Below are 22,323 nucleotides of genomic sequence, written 5' to 3'. Positions count from 1 at the left end.
AGCAGAGTTATGCTATTTGATTTTTAAGATCCTTAATTTCTGAAATTAAACATGGTTTAAAAGTAGACTTATTTATATTTCTCAAAAATGCCCGTAACATCTATGTATCGTATGTATTGACATCTATGTATCGTAAAAGTTGACATTATTCTTTAGATATCAGAAGGCGAAGTGCATTAAAAAGCTAATAATAGATTGCTGTCTCGCTAGCTCGACAATAATGTCGCATACAAATCCCATTATTGTTGAGTCCCAAACTTCTTAAAAAGTTAAAACCGCCACGGAACTGTTGGCACAAGTCATATACAGCCATCGATTTAGAATACCCTAGATACCCCGCTAACGCTTAAAATGTGTCTTGCTACAACTGTGCTTAAACACCTTCTAAGCACAGTTGCGCTGTCAGTAACGCGTGCTTCGTTATCGGATCAACATGCCGAAGTGCTTCGTAAAAAAGTGCAAAAATATGTAATACATTAACGACGTTGAAAAAGGATGGCATATTGTATTTTTGTTAAGTTTATCATGTAGTGAATTTGTGGCAAGATACGCCTTCAAACTCATTAAAAACATTATTGTTTTTAATTCATTTCAATAAGTACTTACCTATTTTCATTTGAAACGTCAAAGCCGTCAGCTTGTTACGATTGTCACGCGGCGTACCGGCGTAAACTGAATTCGACTTAATGGGGATTACTCAAGGTATAGAATTGTTTAAAATCATCTTGCCTACGACTGAATTTTGCAATGTCATAACCGCCAATCGCGCCCACTCGAAATAACACCTTATTTTTCGCGACATAAGGTTGCATATAACAAGAATTGAAGTACATTATGTGTTTTGGATTTGCCTTAGTAGACGCACGCACTTGTAACTTAGCGATGGGACATTTTTGCGACTTGAATTTCTAGGTGACGGTGCATCTAATGTATACAGCCAACTCAAATGAAATTTGTTTTTTTTTTTTTAATTAACTAAAACGGGCTTCCTCTTCCAAAGGCAGCGCAGCGCGGGGCATTGTACCTAAGACGCTAGCGGCGTTGCCTCGTTGCACTGCAAGGCTCAGTCTTTGGGCGAAGAAAAACCCTGCTCTTTGGTCGCCAGATATGCCGATTAGTTTGTCCGACACTTCTTTCATAAATTTAAGTTAGTAGCCTTAATTTATTTCACAATGTTACCAGTATTGAAATCTTAAATACTCACATTCGTTCAGGAATTGCGTGAATTCGCGACATTCTTCGACTTTTTTGAGAAAAGCTTTATATTCGGCTGGAATAGCAATTGCTGGCTTCGTATTATAAACGGTCTCACAAATTCGTCCGTCATACTCAGCCAGCAATTGCCTACTTTCATGCCACAACAATAATCTACTTTATTATATTATGTAAAAGAACGTAAGTGATGGGCTTTGTATTGATAAAAACACAGAACTAATTTATTGAATCAGGCGGAGGTCCATATCAATGAACTAAAAGAATTTCCTCACATTTCATTTCTCTTCTTTTTTTTCATACAGTGTGGAGGTGGAGGAACTGCATGAACACGCATATTTTGCATAAGCTTAGCTATCGTAAGGTCGCGGGTGAGCAAGGAAATTATTTTAGTTCATTAACACAGAACTACATACTTAGTAGAAGTGTAAAATGTAGAGGGAATTATCCCTTAGAACCTCCCCTCCGTTCGGCTGATAACTGTGCGTGAATAGAAACGTGACAAAAACGTCATCATAATGATTGTCAAATTTCAGTGAAAAGGAACGTCTACCAACTCTGATTGGACTGGTTTTCTCATAAATATCTCGCTTCAATGACTTGTGTAAATTCAATGCTGTTGAATTGTTAATGACGGAAGTGTGGTAGTGAATCGCGGGTAGGTGTTGTGCATAAACTGTGTCAATACTTCATGTGGCGGTCAGCGTAGAAGGACATACGCTGATGACACGCTCATTATTTCGCGTAATTATTTGGAATTGAGTCAAAATGATTCAGGACGACGAGTACGAGTTGTTGGTGACGACCCCGCAGAGGATAAAGGCTCTGGGCTTCAAGCCACAGAAGGAAATATTGACAAATCATTTGCTGCCGTATGCTACTGATCTCGATGTAGAGTCCACGAAGTTTTTGGAGCAGGTCAAGACTAACCTGGCGAAGGCGGTCATGCTGCGAGAGATGAAACCGGCCTGCGGAATCTGGACCTCCAGACTCATGAAGTAACTACTTTTCCATTTTTTCCTCACTGAAAATACAATCTAGAACTACCCTAATAATAATATTATGAGAGATAGTCCCATCATGTTCTGATCTCTTCTGTCATTGTTCTGTACTTAAAGAAGTAGTGTAAACAATGCATTAGGTTAAAATAACTGTTGCGATGTAACTGCAACAGTTATTTTATTTAGTCTTACCTTGTTTCTTAAGCCTTAAAAATATATAAGATTTTTGAATTACTTAATTAACCTTTGTAATTCCATTTGTATGATATGAAAGTCATGGTAGCCAGTGGTTTAACCTATGGTCTCAAGCAGAGGTTTTAAGCAACAGTTTTCGGAATTTATGCATGAAATTACATTTAAAATTTACCATGAACTCTATGGCGAAGGAAAACATTGTGAGAAAACTTGCACGTGCCTGCAATGGTGTGTGTGAAGTTCCCAATCTGCACTGAACCCGCATGAGAACTTTGGCCCAAGCCCTCCCATTCTGAGAGCAAATGAACTGAACAAATGTCTAAGGCTTAGATGTTTTTTTTGCATTATTACTAAAACATGTGCACATATTAATTTGTTACTTACTCATTTCATTCAACCTTTGGCAGTGTCTACTACTGAAATGTTCTGGCCGCTGCCCAAGCTTCCTGTAAAATACACCTGCTTATATCACAATACATTAGTTAATAATGCATGAAAGTCATTGTTTGTTATGTAATTTTATTTGAACCGTGTCAAGGTTGGCCTTTCATGTCTCTTAACTTACTGCCACACTTCATATTGTACCATTGGTAGAACAAGGACATAGTTCCACCCTTTTAAAAAAGAAATTTTGCCCTTGTACTATTGAAAGTACAAAATTAACAAATTTTTCGATTTTGAGACAATTATGCTCTTACCAAAGGTACAATATATATTCATTGACAGGAATTACTACCAAGACTCATTCTATTTCCAATCTTGGCCATCAATGTCTAGGACTCCATACAAATTATATGTGATTGATTGCTGAAAATGCTTAAGCATTACCTCTTTTGACAAGTATTTTAGAACAATGGCCAAGGTATACCTAGTGCCATCCACAAAGACGCATGATTTTGTCAAATTTAGCCATTAATGACATTGTAATAAGAGCCACGGCAGGCACCGTTGTGAATGACTCTACCCATATTATGCTTCTCATCCCCCCAAATATCTGTCTGCAACCACCTCTCACAATAATTGAGCATTGAAATTGACAGAACAGAAAATTGCCTATCCTTGGTGATACTGCAATACCGCATAAGTAGCTTTTTCCATTAAGTATAATTTCCACTGTACTAACAGTGCTAAGATTGTACTGATCTGACAGTGAAAATTATACCTTATGGAAAATGCTAGTTATGCAGTATTGCAGTATCACCGATGCTATTATATTTAATGTGTGCTTTAAAAGCATTGTGGTTATTATAAAACGCTAAAACAGTTGGGTTTTTAGTTGAAACCCAGTTTAATTGCATAAACACGAAACTAGCTTGTTTGCGCGGGGGCCGCAGATGGTATTTTTGTGTAGCTACTGTGGAGATGCTCTATTTAGAAGCAAATCAAATTATCAGAGTTGTTAAAATATATGAATAAAATAACAGAAAAAAAATATTTTTTCTATTGTTTTTCAAGTTTATTTCTAACAGTTATTGTTGATTTTTTGTCTGCTCGTCCACCCCTTGTGGCCCTCCCAGAAAAAAAGCCTGGATCCGCCACTGCAGCTGAGACATAAAAAAACTATTAATTCCAACTTATGTTCTTAATTAATGATCGTTGTGTGTATAGTTGTCGTCCATTTATTATTTACAAAGACCATACTACAAAAGCAATTTGGCAAGTCATGTTTCTACAACACCACCATTTTTATGTGTATTAAGATGCAATATGCATGTATTAAAAAACTGAATTTTATTGCATATCATCATCAGGATGACTTAATATTTCATCATCAACAAAGAACTTGCATCTTTTTTGAAAATATAACAAGAAGTGTATATAGTAGTGGTGATGATTTTTTGCAAGTAACTGCCAACATTTTGTTGTTTTAATTGGGACTAGGCAGACTAGCTTTATTAACTGTATACTTATTAATGTTATTAATGCGAAAGTAACACTGTATGTCTGTCTGTTATCTCTTCACACTAACTGCTGAACCGATTTTGATGAAATTTGGGATATATATAGTTTGAGACCCTGGGAAGGATATAAGTAAGGGTCCCAGAAAAACTCAAAATGAAAGATTTTTTTCCCAAATATGTGGCAAAATAACACTATTTTCTTTGTTTAATTTTTTTTAAGTTAGACTGAGTTATTTAAAGTGATCACAAAAGGCTGCTATATTATTAATAGGATTATTTTGTCAAAAAAGTTATTATCACTTTTTTGAAAAAAAAAACCTATTAATCAGCTTAAATATTAATTTCAGTATCCATATGTTTCTTATTGAATTATAGTCTAAAATAACATGATTTTCCACTAGCGAGGCGAGACGAGAATTGAAATTTGTATGCATTCTCGCGCGCCCGCCGTGAATCGCCACGGGCCGTCGCGGGCGACGCCATACGACGCCGCCCGTGGAAAATCACCTTAATGCTTCTTGCATGATAAAATTAGGATTTAGTTTTAAACATGTTATATATATAAAGCTGTAATTGTGTCTTTTTTTTCTCTTTCAGATATCTAAGGATATACGGCTACAAGTTTGGCAAGGAAGACCACATTGCCCTTATCAAGTTGACCTATGAGCTAGTGCTTATCCCCGACTTAGAGCCATGTAAAGTTCATAAGTTTGCCACCTTGTTTGTAATGCTGACGAAGTAAGAACAATATTATTCAGTGATTTTTTTAAAAGCTGTAAGCTGTTGTATGGCCAGTTCCTTAACTTATGTATCCACTTTTTCATGCTAGTTGCATAGAAAAGTGGTCATTATCCCTTTATCCCCTACTGAGCGGCCCATCTGGCAGCTCGCCCTCTAGTAAGCTGTAAAAGCCATCCAGCTAACAGCAACAAAGACTCCATGTGTGTAAATAAATGTCTCTCTCTCTCTCTCTCTCTCATTAAAAAAAAAAGTGGACACTTATGTTACGGCACCAACTGCTCAGTATTGGTTACTTTACGTAATGTATTTTTTTTTTGTTACTGCTAGAATAAAAATATGTCCAATTCTAGGAAGAAACATCTGATATCGCCCGAAGAGTTAACGCTACCATGGCGTCCCCTCCATGATTTAGGCAAGAAAATATTTGACAAAAGCACAACTACCATTGGAATGTTCCATTACCTCCCGTAAGTATTTTATAATTTCTTAATCCCTTAGAAAAACGGTGTTTAAAATAAAATAGGCATACCTATTATGGAAAAATATCTTTATAATGATTCAGCCTCAATCAAAATTCATTTATCATCTTGAAGAATTATAGGTTATGGAGTATGATGTTTATCTATCAACCGGCCAAGTTCGTACAGCCACGGCTAAAGCCAGACGTTTTTTTGGTTAAGCATGATTTTTAAACTTTGATAAATAAAAAAGCCAAAGCGGGACATAGTAAAAAAACTTCTAAATATAACCAATAGTTTTTAAAAACTTATCTTTTTTATTTTAAATTATCTTTACTTGGCAATAGATAGGAAAAATGGCCATAGGAAGTATATTTTAATAAAAATATGTTACTTTACCAATAATTGTCATATTGATCCTAAAAGACTTAGCTAGTCCCGCGCGCGACATTTAATTTTGATTTTAAAATCGGGACGTCTGGCAAGGTCTGACAATACACTTAATTAATTAAGCAAGTTAAATCGATGTGTAGTATTAATGGGCTGGTATAATTACTTCATCTGTCTAGGCCTAAACGCTCACAAGGATCCAGTGTGCTCGATATGATTCGGAAATTTCTCTCTGGCAACGGACTTGACGACGCCATTCACTTGTTCGGACTAGCCGGCCTCGACGAGAACGAGCCAACGTAATACCTTACCCTTTTGGTCTCGCTTTTGTTGATACCTCACTGGTGGCAGCGGGGGATCATGGGATCATTCATTTACTTATGTTTCACAGTCGATTGTCACTTGTTCTATCTGGTAACATGGATACTAAGGATGTTTCTCTTAATTGTGATGATATCGGCGTAGGGAGAGTAACGGCGTAGGCGCCCGCTGTTACTACTTCTACTCTGTTACATAGCCATCCCAATTATGTGCGACGTCTATAATTTTGGTCTACGTACACGTGATTTTGTTTTAAATCAATGTAAGATAAAAAACTGTCAGACGAACAGTGCGACTAGCTGGAAGGATAACTGTTTTATTAATGGAAGGATGAGTAAATGAAAAGAGGGCTAAATAAAGTCGTGTAAGAGAGTGTGAAAAGGTGTGAAACGAACTATAGAGATGTATAAATGGAAGACGTGTATATGACTAAAGTTGAAATGTTCACCAGAATAATTGTCTCTCACTGTTTCTCCAACTACAGGGTATACGCAAGTGTGGTGGTACAGTGCATGCCAATATTCTGTTTATTAATGTTGTTAACAGTTTTTTTAATCATTTTTAATTTCAGATCATTGGAGGCTTCTTACATGACAATGGTTAAGTGTGCAAGGCCGTAAGTATAGTAATAACACTATATTGATAGTTTGCAACACTGTGCGCTATAAAACCTCAATCTATCAACATTAGAAAGAGAAAATATCCTCCTTTCTCACCAATAATAAATTTTTCAGATACTTTGAGCTCAGCGCAACAAAAGAGATGCTCTCTGAGTTCTTACCTCAGATCCAGCCGTGGTCCTCAGAAACGAACTTAATGGGACAAATGACGGTATCCCTCCCAGTGGGGTTGCCTCCCAAACACGCCGCACACGGACACGAGCTGTGGTTCGACCAGATCATGGTTCTGTGGGACACATGTTATAACTCTCCGTGTGGTATTTCGGTAAGTCTTAAACCTATAAAGACAAATTACGGTGAGGCAGCCATCTGAATACGCCGCGCAGGGATACGAGCCGTGATTCAACGAGGTCATGATTCTGAGGGACACTTGGTATAATTCGTTGTTTGGTATCTCTGTAGTCTCAAGCCTAATCAAATTCCTGTGTTTCTCCCCGTGCGGCTCTCCTAAAGACGCCAAGCACGGACACGAGCTGTGGTTCAACGCTATCCCTCCCACCCAAATACCACGCAGGGATACCACGTGGTACCTTAATAAGTCTGCAAAAAGCAATTATGATGGTGGCTTTTGAAAGGGTTTCAATTCAAATAATGCACTAAAAGACATCTCAATTTTTCACTTCGAAATCTGTTATATCATGTTAAAACAAGGGATGCCTATATTTAGAGTATGCTATTGTCAGTTACGTTTGCCAAAGTCAGGATTGTGGCTCGAATCCAATAGGCAATTCGATGCTAACCTGACTTGTTAGCAAACATACTTGCTCAATCATAATAAATTCTCTTGTCTAGCAATGTGACGTTACTATGACTTTTTCTACGAAAAGGTTCCACAGTGGGTCTCGATTCAGTTGGTTCGAGTGTTTGTGCTTTACTCATAATACATTCGTCTCTTAAAACTTAAAACCCACCACCATACCTAACTCAAGTTTCTCTCTATCTCCAGGCTGTTCCACCCACTCCACTGACATGTACAGTCGCCATCAGATATACTCAGCGGCACAAAATTTGGCCCAGCCTTCATACAAAATTACCGATTCTGCATACATTTGAGGGCCAGATTTTTTGCGGCTCAGTATATTTCGGAGCGGCCAAACATGAACTCTAATACCTTAATAATAGAGTGCATGTGCCGATGTTTTTGACCAACTTGGCCGCTCCGAAATATCTGATGGCGACTGTACATTGAACACTGCAAGTACAGTTAACAGAAAAGTTTATATTCTTTTTCAACATGACCTATTTTAACTTTTTATAGGATTTGATGACCCTCTTCGCCGGGTTGGCTAAGAAGAACCCGGGCACTATTGACTGGACCCCCTACGTGCCCAAAATGTTCACGAGGTTCCTTCACGCCCTCAGTTTACCAGTGAACTACAAAGACATGCAATATTCAAAAAATCATTCCCTTGGTGAGTGGATTTTGCTATTTATACAGGGTGGAAAAATTTATGGACTCTGGAGAGAAACTATCTTAAATCCTTTAAGCTAGAAACACACTGATGGCGGAGGCGGAGCGATGCGGAGGCGGAGGCGGAGCGATGCGGAGGCGGTACCGGTTGTAATATTCCAGCTAACATGAAAGAGGGCACACAGAATACCACGCCACGCTTATTTCCCGCGCGTATTCTGTGTGCCCTCTTTCATATTAGCTCGAATATTTCAACCGGTACCGCCTCCGCGCCGCGCCGCACCGCTCCGCCTCCGCCATCAGTGAGTTTCTAACTTTAGTTAGCATTTTACTGAAGGAAACATTCTTTAATTTAAAAAAAAAGAAACAAAACTGAATTCAAAGATTGTCTAAAATTCGCTTGTTTCCAAAAAAAAAAACACTCGTTATTTTCTTATATAGGGAGTTTCTGACCATGGGGCTTTAAATCCAGGGTTCGATTCTGCTCGCATAACTGAGCTACTTTTTAAAAGTCAACCACTATTATTATTTCTTTTTTTCATTTTTCATTAAATGTAATTTTCAATGTATGCTATTGTAATACCAAATTGACGTCACATTTATATGTGTTTATCTTAGAAATGTCAAATAAATGTCATAAATTATTTAAAGGCCCCCGTACCAATAGACAGCGATAAAACCGCCATGTCCCATACTCTGATTTAACGATTAAACTTTGAGGATGAATAAATGATCTAAGTTTTAGTTTTTTTTTTTAAATGTCACAAAACAAAAGTAGCTTAGTTTCGTGAGTAAAATTGAACCTTTAATTCAAAACCCTGTACAGTCGAGTTCTTAAAGTTCTGAGCAGAAACTCGATCAAAAATATCGCATCACGCTTCTACGCTTCCTCAAATGTATAAAAACTCGACTGTACTAATCGATAGGATTATTGTTCAAGATAAAATTTTAATTCATTTTAGAAAATATCTGAATGCAGTTATTTTTTTACAAAAAAAATAGTTAACTAAAGTATTTAGCTAAGACAGTTTCCCTCGTGGGCTCATAATTTTTTTTCACCTGTATCATGCTTGGTATGTACTGCGAACAAACACTAAAATGGTCACAAAAAAAATGACCGCAACTAAACAAGTACGCTAACAGAGATGACTTAAATAAGGCGCTAATGATACTTATACATACATGTTATGTTGCTATTGCACCATGCCAGTTATATAGCTTTTTATATTTTTTTCACACCTCTCCTTCAGAAAAGTAACTTTTCCTCCCTGACGGAGCAAAGTGCAACTTTTCTGTTCAAGGCTTTTCTAAGTGTTTTATTGCAAATGCCATTTTTTGAAGTTGATAATTGTAGAGCCACACCATTTTTTATGTTGGTTGTTCTTTATAATATTATTTTGTTTTTTTTTTCAAGTTTCTTAATGCTTGGTGTAAAAGTTGTAGCAAAATTATTTTCATCTTGGGCGTTAACACTTGAATCCCCTCATTACGCTCAGGATTCTACTTAACTGTAAAATCCTTCGCTACATTCTGGATTCAATGTACGCCCTCGCCGTAAATACACCATTTTGCTCCCTTGTGACACAAATAACTCTTTCACACCTCTCCTTCAGAAAAGTAACTTTTCCTCCCTGACGAGAGGGAGAAAGTGCAACTTTTCTGTTCAAGGCTTTTCTAAGTGTTTTATTGCAAATTCAATTTTTTGAAGTTGATAATTGTAAAGCTACGCCATTTTCTATGCTGGTTGTTCTTTAATAATATTTAGAATGGTTTTTCTCAAGTGAAAAGTTGTATGAGCCACTCGGGAGCAAAATTATTTTCATCTTGGGCGTTAAAACTTGAATCCCTTATTACGCTCAGGATTCTACTTTATATACTGCAGAATCCTTCGCTACATTCTGGATTCAATGTACGCCCTCGCCGTAAATACACCATTTTGCTCCCTTGTGACACAAATAACTCTTGTTTGATTTTTAGGCCATGTGTTTTACGACATTTTATGCACATTTTTACCTAATATCATCCCCGGAACGATCTTAAAATAGGTATTAGGTACCTCTCTGTTAAATAATCTATGGTCACTCCGATTGGCAATATTTTTCGCTTTAATTATTTTATTATATTCTTATGGGTAATTTTGTATGATGATTGAATGATTTCTGTGTATGATTTTCCGTAGACATATCTCTTGATCTGGATGAGTTTGACAGCGATTTTGCTGATTTGTTACGGGATATTCTTACATCCTCAGGTATAGGAATTACTTATATTTAAATTTTATGCAACACGTGTCTCTACCCTCTGGACAAAGATGAATATAACGTATTAATTTAGGGTATTTCTAGCCCATGTACAATGCCTCACACTAAACGCCACAGTATTAACGGAGAAATAACTGATTTACGATTTAATACTTTGGAACATACATAACTTTAATTTGGACAATGTTTTTTTTTTATATTAGATGACTAATAAAATAACTTACAATATTAGAACATTCCTGAGAAAGGACTCCACTCGGAATTTTAGTCATTGTTCAAAAAGTAGAGACACGCTGTATATCAATCCGCATTGCTGGCAGCCTATACAAGCTGATTTTTAACGCATGAATGATATTGCTTAGTTAGGTCGTACTTTAGGGAATTAAAATTAATCGCTTATACATTTCTTAGGTATAGCTGTATAAGTCAATGACATTATATCCTCTCTTTATATACTTTCTGATGTATGTGTAATATTATCGAGATGGTGAATTCATATGCGATTTACATATTTACTGTGTATTTAAGTAATATCAAAGAGCAAATGTTTGTTATTCAAAATTGAGATTTATTTCAGTAGCTCATAGAAACTGTTATATATTAACCAATGATATTCATCTCTATATTAAATTTATTACGTATTTTTGTACAGTTGCCCCGACTGTCAACTGTGGTAACCGAACAAGCAATTTTGATTTTATTTTGGAGGCCTTTAAAGAGCCAAGATTACTTTGCTCACCCGCGACCTTGCGATAGCTACATCTATGCAACAAATGTGTGTTCACCAGATGTTGACTCGTGGATAGCATGGTGAACGGTTGTGTTGCTCTGATGATGAATTCTGATTGGGTTCGAAGCGCTTCAGCGTAGATGGTGGTGATAGTTGGATTTGTATGATGTACGAGTATGTGTGGTGTACAGCGTAGGATCTGCATGAACACACATTTGTTGCGTAGTCGTAGCTATCGTGAAGTCGCAGGTGAGCAAAGTAATTATTCTTATTACTTGTTCAATAAATTATTTACTATTTATTTATTGATGTATTTATGACTTTTACTGGATGTGGCGACTGTATAAAACAAGTTAAATAACATCTATATTACGTGTGCAACAGCTATGGACACCTCACTTTGTAATCTAAAGCGACCTGCTTGAATCCTTCAATGTTGTCACATTGTTAGCATCACACTTATCCTATCTCCTTTCAGACATGAAAGACGTGGCATCATGGATCGTCTGGACCATAAACCCTGATGGTCTGGTGCTGAAGCATCTACGCAGCTTCCTCGGTGCTGTCGAGAGTTACCTGCACAGCGCGAATGCTGGACGTTGGTCGAATCGCCTGAGGGATTTACTCAGGAAACTGGCTAGAGAGTTCCTGAATAGGTAAGTTTTTTTTTTAAGAAACTCTTAATAGATTTTGTCACAACCCTCGGTTAAGTTCCTGAAATCTAGAGTGTTAAATATGTAGTAACTTAAAAGGAAGTGGAAATAGACCTTAAGTCGGAATCTTCCAAATATGTGAAGTATGATGCGGTATAATGACGTGTTTCTTAAATTATTCGTTTCTGGTTGGCCATGTTTACTTACTTTTTCTATTTCTTTATAATTCAAACTTACTTTATTTCCTCTTGACAGGGTGCGCCGTGAGCGCGAGAAGAGATACAGAAATAGTTGGGAGAACAAAACCCCGGAAGCGTATCGGCTCCGAGACGAGGACATAACCGAATTCGTGAACATCACCCTAGAACCGACACTTCAAGCCGTCTACGGCCGATCTAGCTCCCTTGACATTTCCATCGCTCTGCAAAACCTGGCCACACTCAGGCCAGCTATCGTTGTCCCACCCCTAATCGAAAAGTTAAGGACTTCTTTGACATCCCTAACGGAACCTCACAGGGTTACCGCTGCCATGTCCGCGGTCGCAGCTGTAGCCAGGCCTTTACTTCGGGGCGCTGACCTCGACTACCCGGAAGGGCCTACCCACGTAGTCCCACTCCTCATGGCCGTACTTCCCGGCCTAGACCCAAACGACATCAAAAAAACATTAGTGACCTTACACTTCATACTGATATTCAGTTGGATGGTGCCATACATTGACTGTAGCTCAGCCCACGAGCATTGGCCTGACCTCACAGAAGAAGAACTGTTGACTTGCGAATCAACCGCCCAGTTCGAAGATTTCGTACTTGTGTTCCTTGACAGACTATTCTCTATTATCGACTCTAGTGTCATGGAGCACGTGAGGTTAGACACTAAGGAACTGGATAACGTTCGCAGCAAAACTGATGCTGTTATGGAAACAGCTTTATCTTCCGCAGCTACTTCGGTTCTTATGCAATGCTCTCCGAAGATATTCAAAGAGGCGCTTAGAAAGTTCAAGGCGTTCGCGACTGAATCCACTTACGAAACTAACGTTTCTGGCAGCATGGTTGGTGTGTTGCTTAAGGTGTTCGCTCGTATCGACTCCGAAGCTACTTTGGCGGCATTCGTACCAAAACTATGTGAGGAGTTAACCGAAATGTTATCGACTGACGAGGCTTTGCGAGAAGAGGTTCCTCCTCGAGACTTGTCTTACCGACTGGTGTTGCTAATGAACGTGGTAGAATGCGACGGCGTCGTCCTTCTAAAACACATGCCGACGATTCTGCCCGTACTAGACAGAGCGTTGAAATTGCACGCTAAATATTCTCTAGTGCGAGCGTGCGAGATTCTAAGCCACGCTTTTAGTTCCCTTTGCTTCGTCGAGTTGAAGGAGCTGAGAAGTTCCCCGAAGGATTATTCCACGGCTCCGGAGAAATGGTTGCCTATAAGAGATTGGGGCAAGGGTTGTTTATTGAAAGACGCCGATTTTAAATGGCATGTGCCTAATGATGAAGAAGCGGCGTGCGCTCAGATGTTAGTGGATAGGTATTTGAAGCCGGAATTGACTAGGCTAAACCAGTGGCTGGATGGAACTAGAGATATGAGCAGAGAGCGAATGCATCGCTGCTTCTATGTGATAAATGCAGTGCTGTCATGTAGTACCTTTTTGCCGCCGCCCGATGAAGATCCTGTGACCCTGTAAGTTTATTTATTACTACATTTTACCTGCGGCTTCGCACGCTAAACGTTTAATTAAAATTGACTTTACTGAATTCTCATGGGAAATCCCAAAAATTACATTGCGGTTTTTATTAACGTAATATATAAGACACCTTCGAGAAATTCAGCTTTCACATACTAAATTTCATCTCATTTCGTCCAGCGGTTTTAGCGTGAAGGAGTAACAAATATACACACATAGACACACACACGGTAAAGGAGTTTAATTCATGAGCCACCATGGAACCATTTCACAGTAAACGTCATAGTGACATCGCATTAATTAACAATGAAAATCGTAATGACTTCTCCTTTGAAAAGGTTCCATAGTGCACCCGCACAGGCGCACAGAAACAGGGTTCCTACTAGGTCTAATAGCTAGACCCAATACGGTATTTGACTAATTTTGTATATGTTTTATAAATTAAAACTACACAATGCCTGTTATCGAATAGAAAATCATTTTTTAAGCTACCTTTACAAATAACAAAGTTATACAGGTTTGAAATTCAAGATTGGACAGAGAAAGACATACTTTACCGGTACCGCCATACTTGCTGCATAGAGAAAAGCGTTTGAGAAAGAGACAGGTATATAGATTTTTCTAAAAATCACTATAAATCCAATTTTGAACCGATTTAAATTTTCTCTTCGCTAAACACTATCTGTATATCTATATTTTCATAATAATATTAAGATATGGCAAAATCAGGAGTTGTCAAATACCGTATTATTTGTAGAACCCTGGTTTTATATTAAATGTCCGTGTATTTCCAGCATAGAATCCCAAGTGCCAGCGACAAACTGCCGTTCACGAACGGCGTGCGTCACACGGTCACGCTCGACGGCCGTAACTTGCGCGTCGCGCTCACTGAGTTGTTGTTACAAGTGCAAGCGCGCATGCTCGCAGACAAGTCCGACGACACGCGCGGCTTGGAGATGCTGATACAGGTCAATTTATTTATACCTTTTCACTTCCTCATGCTCGTAAAGTTGGTGTTTATGCTGGATCTAGGCGACATAAAATGACTTTTTATGCACTAGTGCATAAAATAACATCTTCGTCTAAGACCAAGGTAATAAGGTGTCAACAGCCACAAACAAAGAAGTTTCTTTATATTTTTTTAATACATTTTTTATTTATATAAAACTAAAAATCGATCAAATCAATCAAAATAAATCAGTAAAACTAAAAAAAAAATATAGTAATGCATGAAAAATAAAATTTACGTAGTGAGTGAACAATTGTTTTCACTGTTGCTATTTCATTTCCTCGCCATCGAAGTGAAAGCAGACTGTAAAACTCGAGCATTAAATCCATTTTCCCCTCGACGTACCGGCTCGGATGGCTATATGAATGTCTTGGGTAAAATGGCTCATTTTATGCTCTTGTTGTACAATCTACTATTGTTTACCACAATCTTGGGTTGGTTAGATCATTTTCCCAAAATCGTTATTTAACTGTACAAAAATTCCCATTCGAATTTTTTCCTATATGCTTTTTTCTCACTATGGTTTTTTACTGAATCTTATTTTCAAAATCGGGTTTTTCCCCAATGTTATTTGACTTAAAAACAGAGGTAGGTTTAGGTTATGTTAAGTTTGCATCGCCCCTAAGGGGCCAAAATCTCATAGAAGTCTCGTAGGAGCTCCGCGTCGACGCTGTGTCTGTGTCGATTCAAATTGAGAAAAAACGCTACTGTGAAAATTAGCTTCAGTTAAAAAAATCATAGTGAAAAAAAGATTTTTTTGAGCAATAACGATTTTGAGAAAATGATCTAATCAGCCACATTCGAATTCATACAAATATCTGCCCTGACGGGGGATCGAACTCGAGACATCAAGCTTTGTATTCAGATTCTCTTACCACTGGGCTATCCGGACGTTACGTTGACCATGGAATTCGTCGGTAGGTGTGGGAGCGTGTGGTGATGATGCGGGGTCTGCGCGCCGGCACTGGTATGGAGGCGCGACTGCGTTCCTACAGCGCGCTGGAGCGAGCGCTCGATGGCCGCGGCGGGGTCGCCGGGGACGCCGCCGGCGCCGCCAAGCTCAGGTAACTTACAAGCTTTAGTTTAGATGGCCAGGTTTGTTGTTGTTGGGTTAGGAGCTGTTTCATAATATTTTATTTAGCTTGCCCTGTTGTTATTGTTGTTGGGTCAAATATACTTAGTTCATTTTGATCTACTTCTAGTGGTCGCGTTGACTTGAAATTTTGAAATTTGGTGTACTTTCTAGTGCAAAATATGGACTTATCTAACCCATCAAAAAATGTACCACAGAGACCTGATTTCGACGTAGTAAGGCCGTGGTCACATTTATTTGAGTGGTTCGTATAGATAGACCCCCCCCCCATGCCAATACACTGCAAAATTTTTAGACTGTAGCTCCAACCGTTTGGCTGTAAAACCCTGCGTGACAGGTAACAGACAGACGTACACGGGTACGGAACTCTAAAAACTGCACACTTAACTTTTATTGTTCTTTTTAGGACACTTATAGCTGACGGGGCACGGTTACAAGACGAGGAAAGGATGGATCTTATTTGCGATGCCGGAATCACTCCGTCGGCGCTCAAAGCTCTGAATGCTCTTTTTGAGCTGTCCGTCAACACCTATACCTCAGTAAGTCACATTTTTAATTACATCATAAGGTTTCTACATATCTCTCTGCTTAAGCCGATGGGAAAAAGCTTTTAGTCCTCGCAACAAGGATGGAGAAGACGTCAATCGGGGTTGGCTGCACGCCCAGCCGAACCGGGCCTATGGAGTCACTTCCGCTTGATCATAATGCTTTTTTTGATCGGCCTAAACAGATTGCGCATATGGATTACTCCAGATATATACTCTGTTACTAGCCATAGTGAAGTCCAAAACTATAAGTATAATTTTCGTTAAATTCTTTAGGAAACGGTGAAATTTCACACCTGACGCTATCCTGGCTGTATCTACTTTTTTTTACCGTTGAATCAAACATCTGTTAACTAAACAAAATTTTGCTTCTTCAGGTCCGCATTCTAGCTCAAGTACGTCTCTCCTGGATGTTGGGTCACTACCCCTATTCCTACCGCGAATTGGTCCCCAAACTGAACCAGCTGATGCTGGAAGGGGGCGAGGGGGACGAATGGCACGCGCGCCACAAGGGTGCCCTGTATATAGTCCTGGGGTCACGGACGGGTCCCCTCGCGGCCAAGCAAGACTGGGAAGTCATTAAGACGCTGTGGCCTGCCATTGTTAAAGCGCCGCTTAGCGAAAAACCAAGTATTTTGAAGTAAGTCGCCTATCTTTCAAGTGGACCCATTCGCTTGTTTCATTTCTTAAGGAAAATTAATCCGGTCGTGATCTGATCAGAACGGGACAGAAAAATCCCCGTATTTTAAAAGGTTTTCTTTCAATTGCAATGTTGGGTTGTATGTTAAAGTCGAATTTCACCCATTTCTAGTGATTGTTTTGACTTGAATTTTAGTACCGATATATAGTTTGGGTGATAATGATAATGCAAGTACAGTCAACAAAATGTACAGTCTTCGAAAAATCTTGTGTTAGACCACTTATTTGGCTGATGGTACGTGAGATTAATTCATATTCTCTTTTGCTGTATACGATTAATCCGTAAACTATATGAGGAGGTAGAGGCCTCGTGATTTGACTTATGACCTCTCAAGCAAAAGATCGTGGTTTCAAACCCGGGCTCGCATCGCGTGAGTTTTTGAAATTCATGTGCGAAATATACATTCCAAATTTACCTTAAGCTTAACGATAGCAAAACATTACGATAAAACCTGCACTGGACCCTTATGGGAACTATGGCCCAAGCTCTCTTATTCTGAGAAGACCTGTGCCCAGCAATGGGACGGTATATAGGCTGAGATGAGGATTGGGAACTTCACGCATACCATTGAATTACTTCACAGGTGTGTGCAGGTTTCCTCACGATGCTTTCCTTCACCGTGAAGCTCGTGGTAAACTTCAAATGTAATTTCACACATGAATTTTGAAAAACTCAGAGGTGCGGGCCGGGGTTTGAACCCACGAACCTCTGCTTGAGAGGCGATAGGTCAAACCACTAGGCCACCAGGGCTTTTTACTAGTGTCATCATCATCATCCCAGCCTATATACGTCCCACTGCTGGTCACAGGCCTCCTCTCAGAACAAGAGGGCTTACTAGTGTATATTCTGTCTTTATTTCTATAACTATAGTTATAAATTCATGTTTACAATTTCAGGCTCGAGCAGGCTTTCAATGACACGCTCCACCGTCTCTTTCCGACTGTGAACACTCGCCTGGTCATGTCCCAATCGGCCATAGATGCCGCCAAACGTTTCCTGTCAGACGCCATCTTGTCTGAAACCAACTTCGCCGAACAACTGAATGGCGCTGAACAGCGAGAAAAAGATAATTCAGATAGAACTGAGAAGATCTATATTGATTTATTGGAAGAGTTGATTGATATTACCGAGACGCCAAATATGTGAGTTGGTTTCAAATGTACTTATATATTATACTAGCTTTTGCCCGCGGCTCCGCCCGCGTGGTATTCGGTTATCGCGCGCTGTTCCCTCGGGAACTGTGCATTTTTCCGGGATAAAAAATAGCCTATGTCACTCTCAGGCTCATAAACTATCTCTATGCCAAAAATCACGTCGAGCCGTCACTGCGTTACGGCGTGAAAGACGGACAAACACACAAACATACAAACACACTTTCGCATTTATAATATTAGTATAGTATGGATTAATTATCTATACGTATGTACATATCTACTATCTTTATAAATCAAAATTAATTGCACCCGGGCCTTATCACGCTTAATTAAATAAGTAACTATAGTTAAATCGACGTTACGGCCACATTGCAATGGCCGTGGTCACAAGTAGACTGAAGTATAGGGTATCACTTGGTCGCGATTTTTTATCGTCACTCCATCACACCGAAACACAACTCTGATAACGTCCCGTCCGACGGTCTTTCCGAACATTCATCTCGGCGCCGACATTTACTTATTATAATATATTTATGAACTTCCGGAAAGACCGTCCGACATTGTCAGTGTTGTGTATCGGTGTGATAGGGTGACGATAAAAATCGCGATAGTGCGGGTAGTTCGAGATACAGGTGCGGCAATTTTCTTTGTGATCAGTTTGAGATATAATTACGAAAAAAAAAAAAGCTAATACATAGCACACCAAGAAATTTAAGTTTGAAAAGGCACTTACCTTACGCTCGCACTAAATTTTGTTTTACTGCCCTAGGTGTATAATCTACCATTTTCTAACCCCCCAGCCAATGGCGCCGTCTCGAGCTAACCATGCAGATGCTAACGTCCTGTCCTTCGGTACAAACCCCCTTACACCCCGCGCGCGGTTCGACTTGCGCTACGCTCGCTGCTACACGACGATATATTCGTGAGGCGATCGGCGCAGAGATTCACACATTTCGTGCTGCAGCAGAGAAAGAGAGATCTGAAAAAGATAACTGTGGACCCTTATGAGATCGCGGGGGTTGAGAAGCCGGAGAAAAGTGTGCCAGGTGATTGTTTTACTTGTTTTTTATCACGCTCACTGACTGTCGCTCTTTGTACAATCGCGTCGCATAGGAACTATTTATATACTAGCCGTTACCCGCGACTCCCTCCGCTTAGAATTCGTTTATCGCTATCCCGCGGGAACTATGCAATGTTCCGGAATAAAAACTATTCTATTTCCTTCTCCGGGACTCAATCTGTATACCGGATTTCATCTAAATCGGTTCAGTGGTTTAGATGTGATGAAGTAACAAACAAACAGACTTACAAACTTTCGCATTTATAATATTAGTGGGAAGAGCGGCCGCAAAATATACTGAGCGGTACAAAATTCGGCCCACTCTCCATACAAAATTACCTATAACTGCATACATTTGAGGGCCAGATTTTTTTGCCGTTCAGTTATAGTATTTTCACCAGGTGTAGTAACTTAAGGTATTCAAGTAAGTAATGACTGAATATTTAAATAAATAAATATAAATATTATGGGACACCTGACACCAATTGACCTAGTCCCAAACTAAGCAAAGCTTGTACTGTGGATACTAGGCAACGGATAAACATACTTATATAGATAAATATAACTAGTGCCATCCACGAAGACGCGGGATTTTGTCCAAATTAGACATTAATGACATTGTAATAATATACACGCTACGCGTCATCGTGAATGACTCTACCTATACATACTTAAATATATATAAAACATCCAAGACCCGAGAACAAACATTCGTATTGTTCATACAAATATCTGCCCCGGCCGGGAATCGAACCCGGGACCTCAAGCTTCGTAGTCAGGTTCTCTAACCACTTGGCCATCCGGTTATCATTTATTGAATACTAGCGTTTGTCTGGTGACTCCGTCTGCCAAGAATTCGTTTATGCTATCCCGCGGGAACTGAGTAGATTCCTGAGTAAAAAAAAAACTATTTTAATCCGTCAGCAAGATTATCAGAAAATATTTTTTATTCAAACAAAAAGTGTCAAAAATGAAGCGCATTAATGTTCGGGTGCTCCCAGCCCATGATGTATCTCCTTAGTAAAAAGCGTATGTACAGGTATGACGTCACACAGAACTTTAAGCGGCTGTATTTCTATATTTTTTGTTTAACTGGCGAAAGAAAAACGTGCCTGTCCGATATTTTTTGGGAATCGAATTAATGGACTAATTATTTTTTATTGTCTTAAAAATACAGACTACGTAACAAGGTATTCTTATATTTTGAAGTTTATTCTTCAGGATACAGAAAGGACTTGGAATGGGCCATGTGGGCGAACGACGATGGTCCGCAGACTGACGAAGAATGGGACAGGCCCTGGCTGAGGAAGCCTGCCTGTGGCTTCTACTCATGGCCCGACAAAATTGAGGTCAGTAATAGAACATTATTCATCTACGACAGATAGATACAAAGAACTATGTTCATTTCTTGGTAAGTTGAAAGTACTGTTTTAGTAAACTTACGTGTATAACTGCGCTTTCATTATTCATCGAACCCTTTATTTAAACAGTCATTTACACATCAAATATATACAACGTGTCCCTACTGTCTACTGGACAATGACCGGAATCCCGAGTAGCTTTCCTGCTCAGGAAAGTTATTGGAACACGAATATACAGGATAGATATTGTAAATTATTTTGTTGGATAAATATAAATAAAAAAATAGAATTAATGTATGTTCTGAAGTATTATCTTGTATCGTAAATAAATACTACTTTAATACTGTGGTTTTTAGTGTGAGGCTTTGTGCACATAGGTTAGAGATACCTAATCAACACGTTCTATTCATCTTTGTCCAGAGGGTAGAGACACATTTTACGTTACTAAGTAATTTAAATTATAAATGCATGCAATACAATACAATTACTCTTTATTGTACACCAGAAATGTAAGCGATACAGAAAACAGGTACACAGAGAAAATTACAAGGTAAGCAATAGGCGGCCTTATCGCTTAAGAGCGATCTCTTCCAGGCAACCTTTTTTACAGAAAGAAGGAAGGACTAGTTTACAGCAGGTGGTGCATTAACAGTAGATCAGAAAAATTAAAATGCAACAAAAACACATGTACACATACACATTATCGTACATATTATACACGTTATACGTAAGTGCTTGTTATAGCCTAAATTGAATAAAGATATTTTGACTTTGACTTTGACGTCTAAAATAAATATAGGCAATGGGATAAACAGCCACATATAAATTAATGAATAAATAAATTAACTAGGATAAAGCTAATTATCACACGATGACAGATAGTGCTCCTTAAGCATAGATTTAAAGAGTGACAGAGATACATAAATACTAAGATCTATTTCTGTTCTACAGATAGCAGCACCATCGACAGAGCAAGTGTTCTCCAGCGATGTAGCACCCGAGGATATGGAGGAAGGCGAACGGAGCATTCTCGAGTTCTTCACCGACGATTCTCACGTGGAGAAGCTTGTGTCCTTTCTCACCGTTGAGGATAAGAAGGGGAAGGATAAGTTCAGCGGGATTCGGTTTTCTTTATTTAGGGTGAGTTGTATTAACCTAGGACAATTTTAGTCGTGTTTCGAAACTGTGTATATCTTAAAGCTACTTGTTTGATGATAAAAGGGCATAAGCGAAGGATTTAGCTGTGTTACTCTTTCACGCTAAAACGGCTTGGCTGGGTTGAACGACGTATGCAATGTACCTACATAGATAACTGGATCGCCAAAATATCACATAGGCATTTTTTATTCCCGCTGAATAGGGATTCAACAGTCATCAAGCACGAAAGACACGAAATTTTGCACCGATGTTCTTCATTCAATGTAAATGTAGATCAAAATGTAATTTCCACGAATTCTATGAGAATTTAATAAAATTATGCAATTTCAGTTTAATAAGGGTTTTTTTGACTGGCGAAATATCGGTATGTACATGGCGTTAGTATCGAGAGGTCCGTTTGAAGTTACAGTCTTGCTTGTGATTGCCTCATTTAATTATTTGACCAATTGCAAACTTGACGCAAATGTCAAAGTTATTAAACAAACCTCTCAATACATGCGCCGACTACCTCAGAAACCCTCGTAAGATACTGTCAAAATTTTCATTTTAATACAAGGTTTTTTGCTGTTGCTGACTGTACTTTTTTGACCGTACTTGCATTGTCA

General features: G+C 38.9%; 1 protein-coding gene across 1 annotated transcript; it reads left to right on the top strand.

The window, feature by feature from the left end:
* The first annotated feature begins 1,676 nt into the window (after positions 1 to 1,676).
* Positions 1,677 to 21,772, top strand: LOC141432691 (proteasome activator complex subunit 4-like). The gene is given in 19 exon segments (XM_074094404.1): positions 1,677 to 2,210; positions 4,907 to 5,047; positions 5,401 to 5,517; positions 6,078 to 6,197; positions 6,791 to 6,835; positions 6,954 to 7,164; positions 8,158 to 8,311; positions 11,780 to 11,957; positions 12,210 to 13,634; positions 14,433 to 14,455; positions 14,458 to 14,606; positions 15,569 to 15,711; positions 16,147 to 16,279; positions 16,663 to 16,925; positions 17,882 to 18,127; positions 18,940 to 19,000; positions 19,002 to 19,185; positions 20,421 to 20,548; positions 21,512 to 21,772. Coding segments are annotated over 19 exon segments (4,170 nt in total). The 5' UTR covers positions 1,677 to 1,980; the 3' UTR covers positions 21,731 to 21,772.
* Positions 21,773 to 22,323: the final 551 nt, after the last annotated feature.

The sequence above is a fragment of the Choristoneura fumiferana genome, chromosome 11 (genome assembly GCF_025370935.1).
Source record: "Choristoneura fumiferana chromosome 11, NRCan_CFum_1, whole genome shotgun sequence".
Lineage (NCBI taxonomy): Eukaryota > Metazoa > Arthropoda > Insecta > Lepidoptera > Tortricidae > Choristoneura > Choristoneura fumiferana.
The sequence above is the reverse complement of the archived record's forward strand: the minus strand, read 5'-3'. Positions and strand labels throughout refer to the sequence as shown.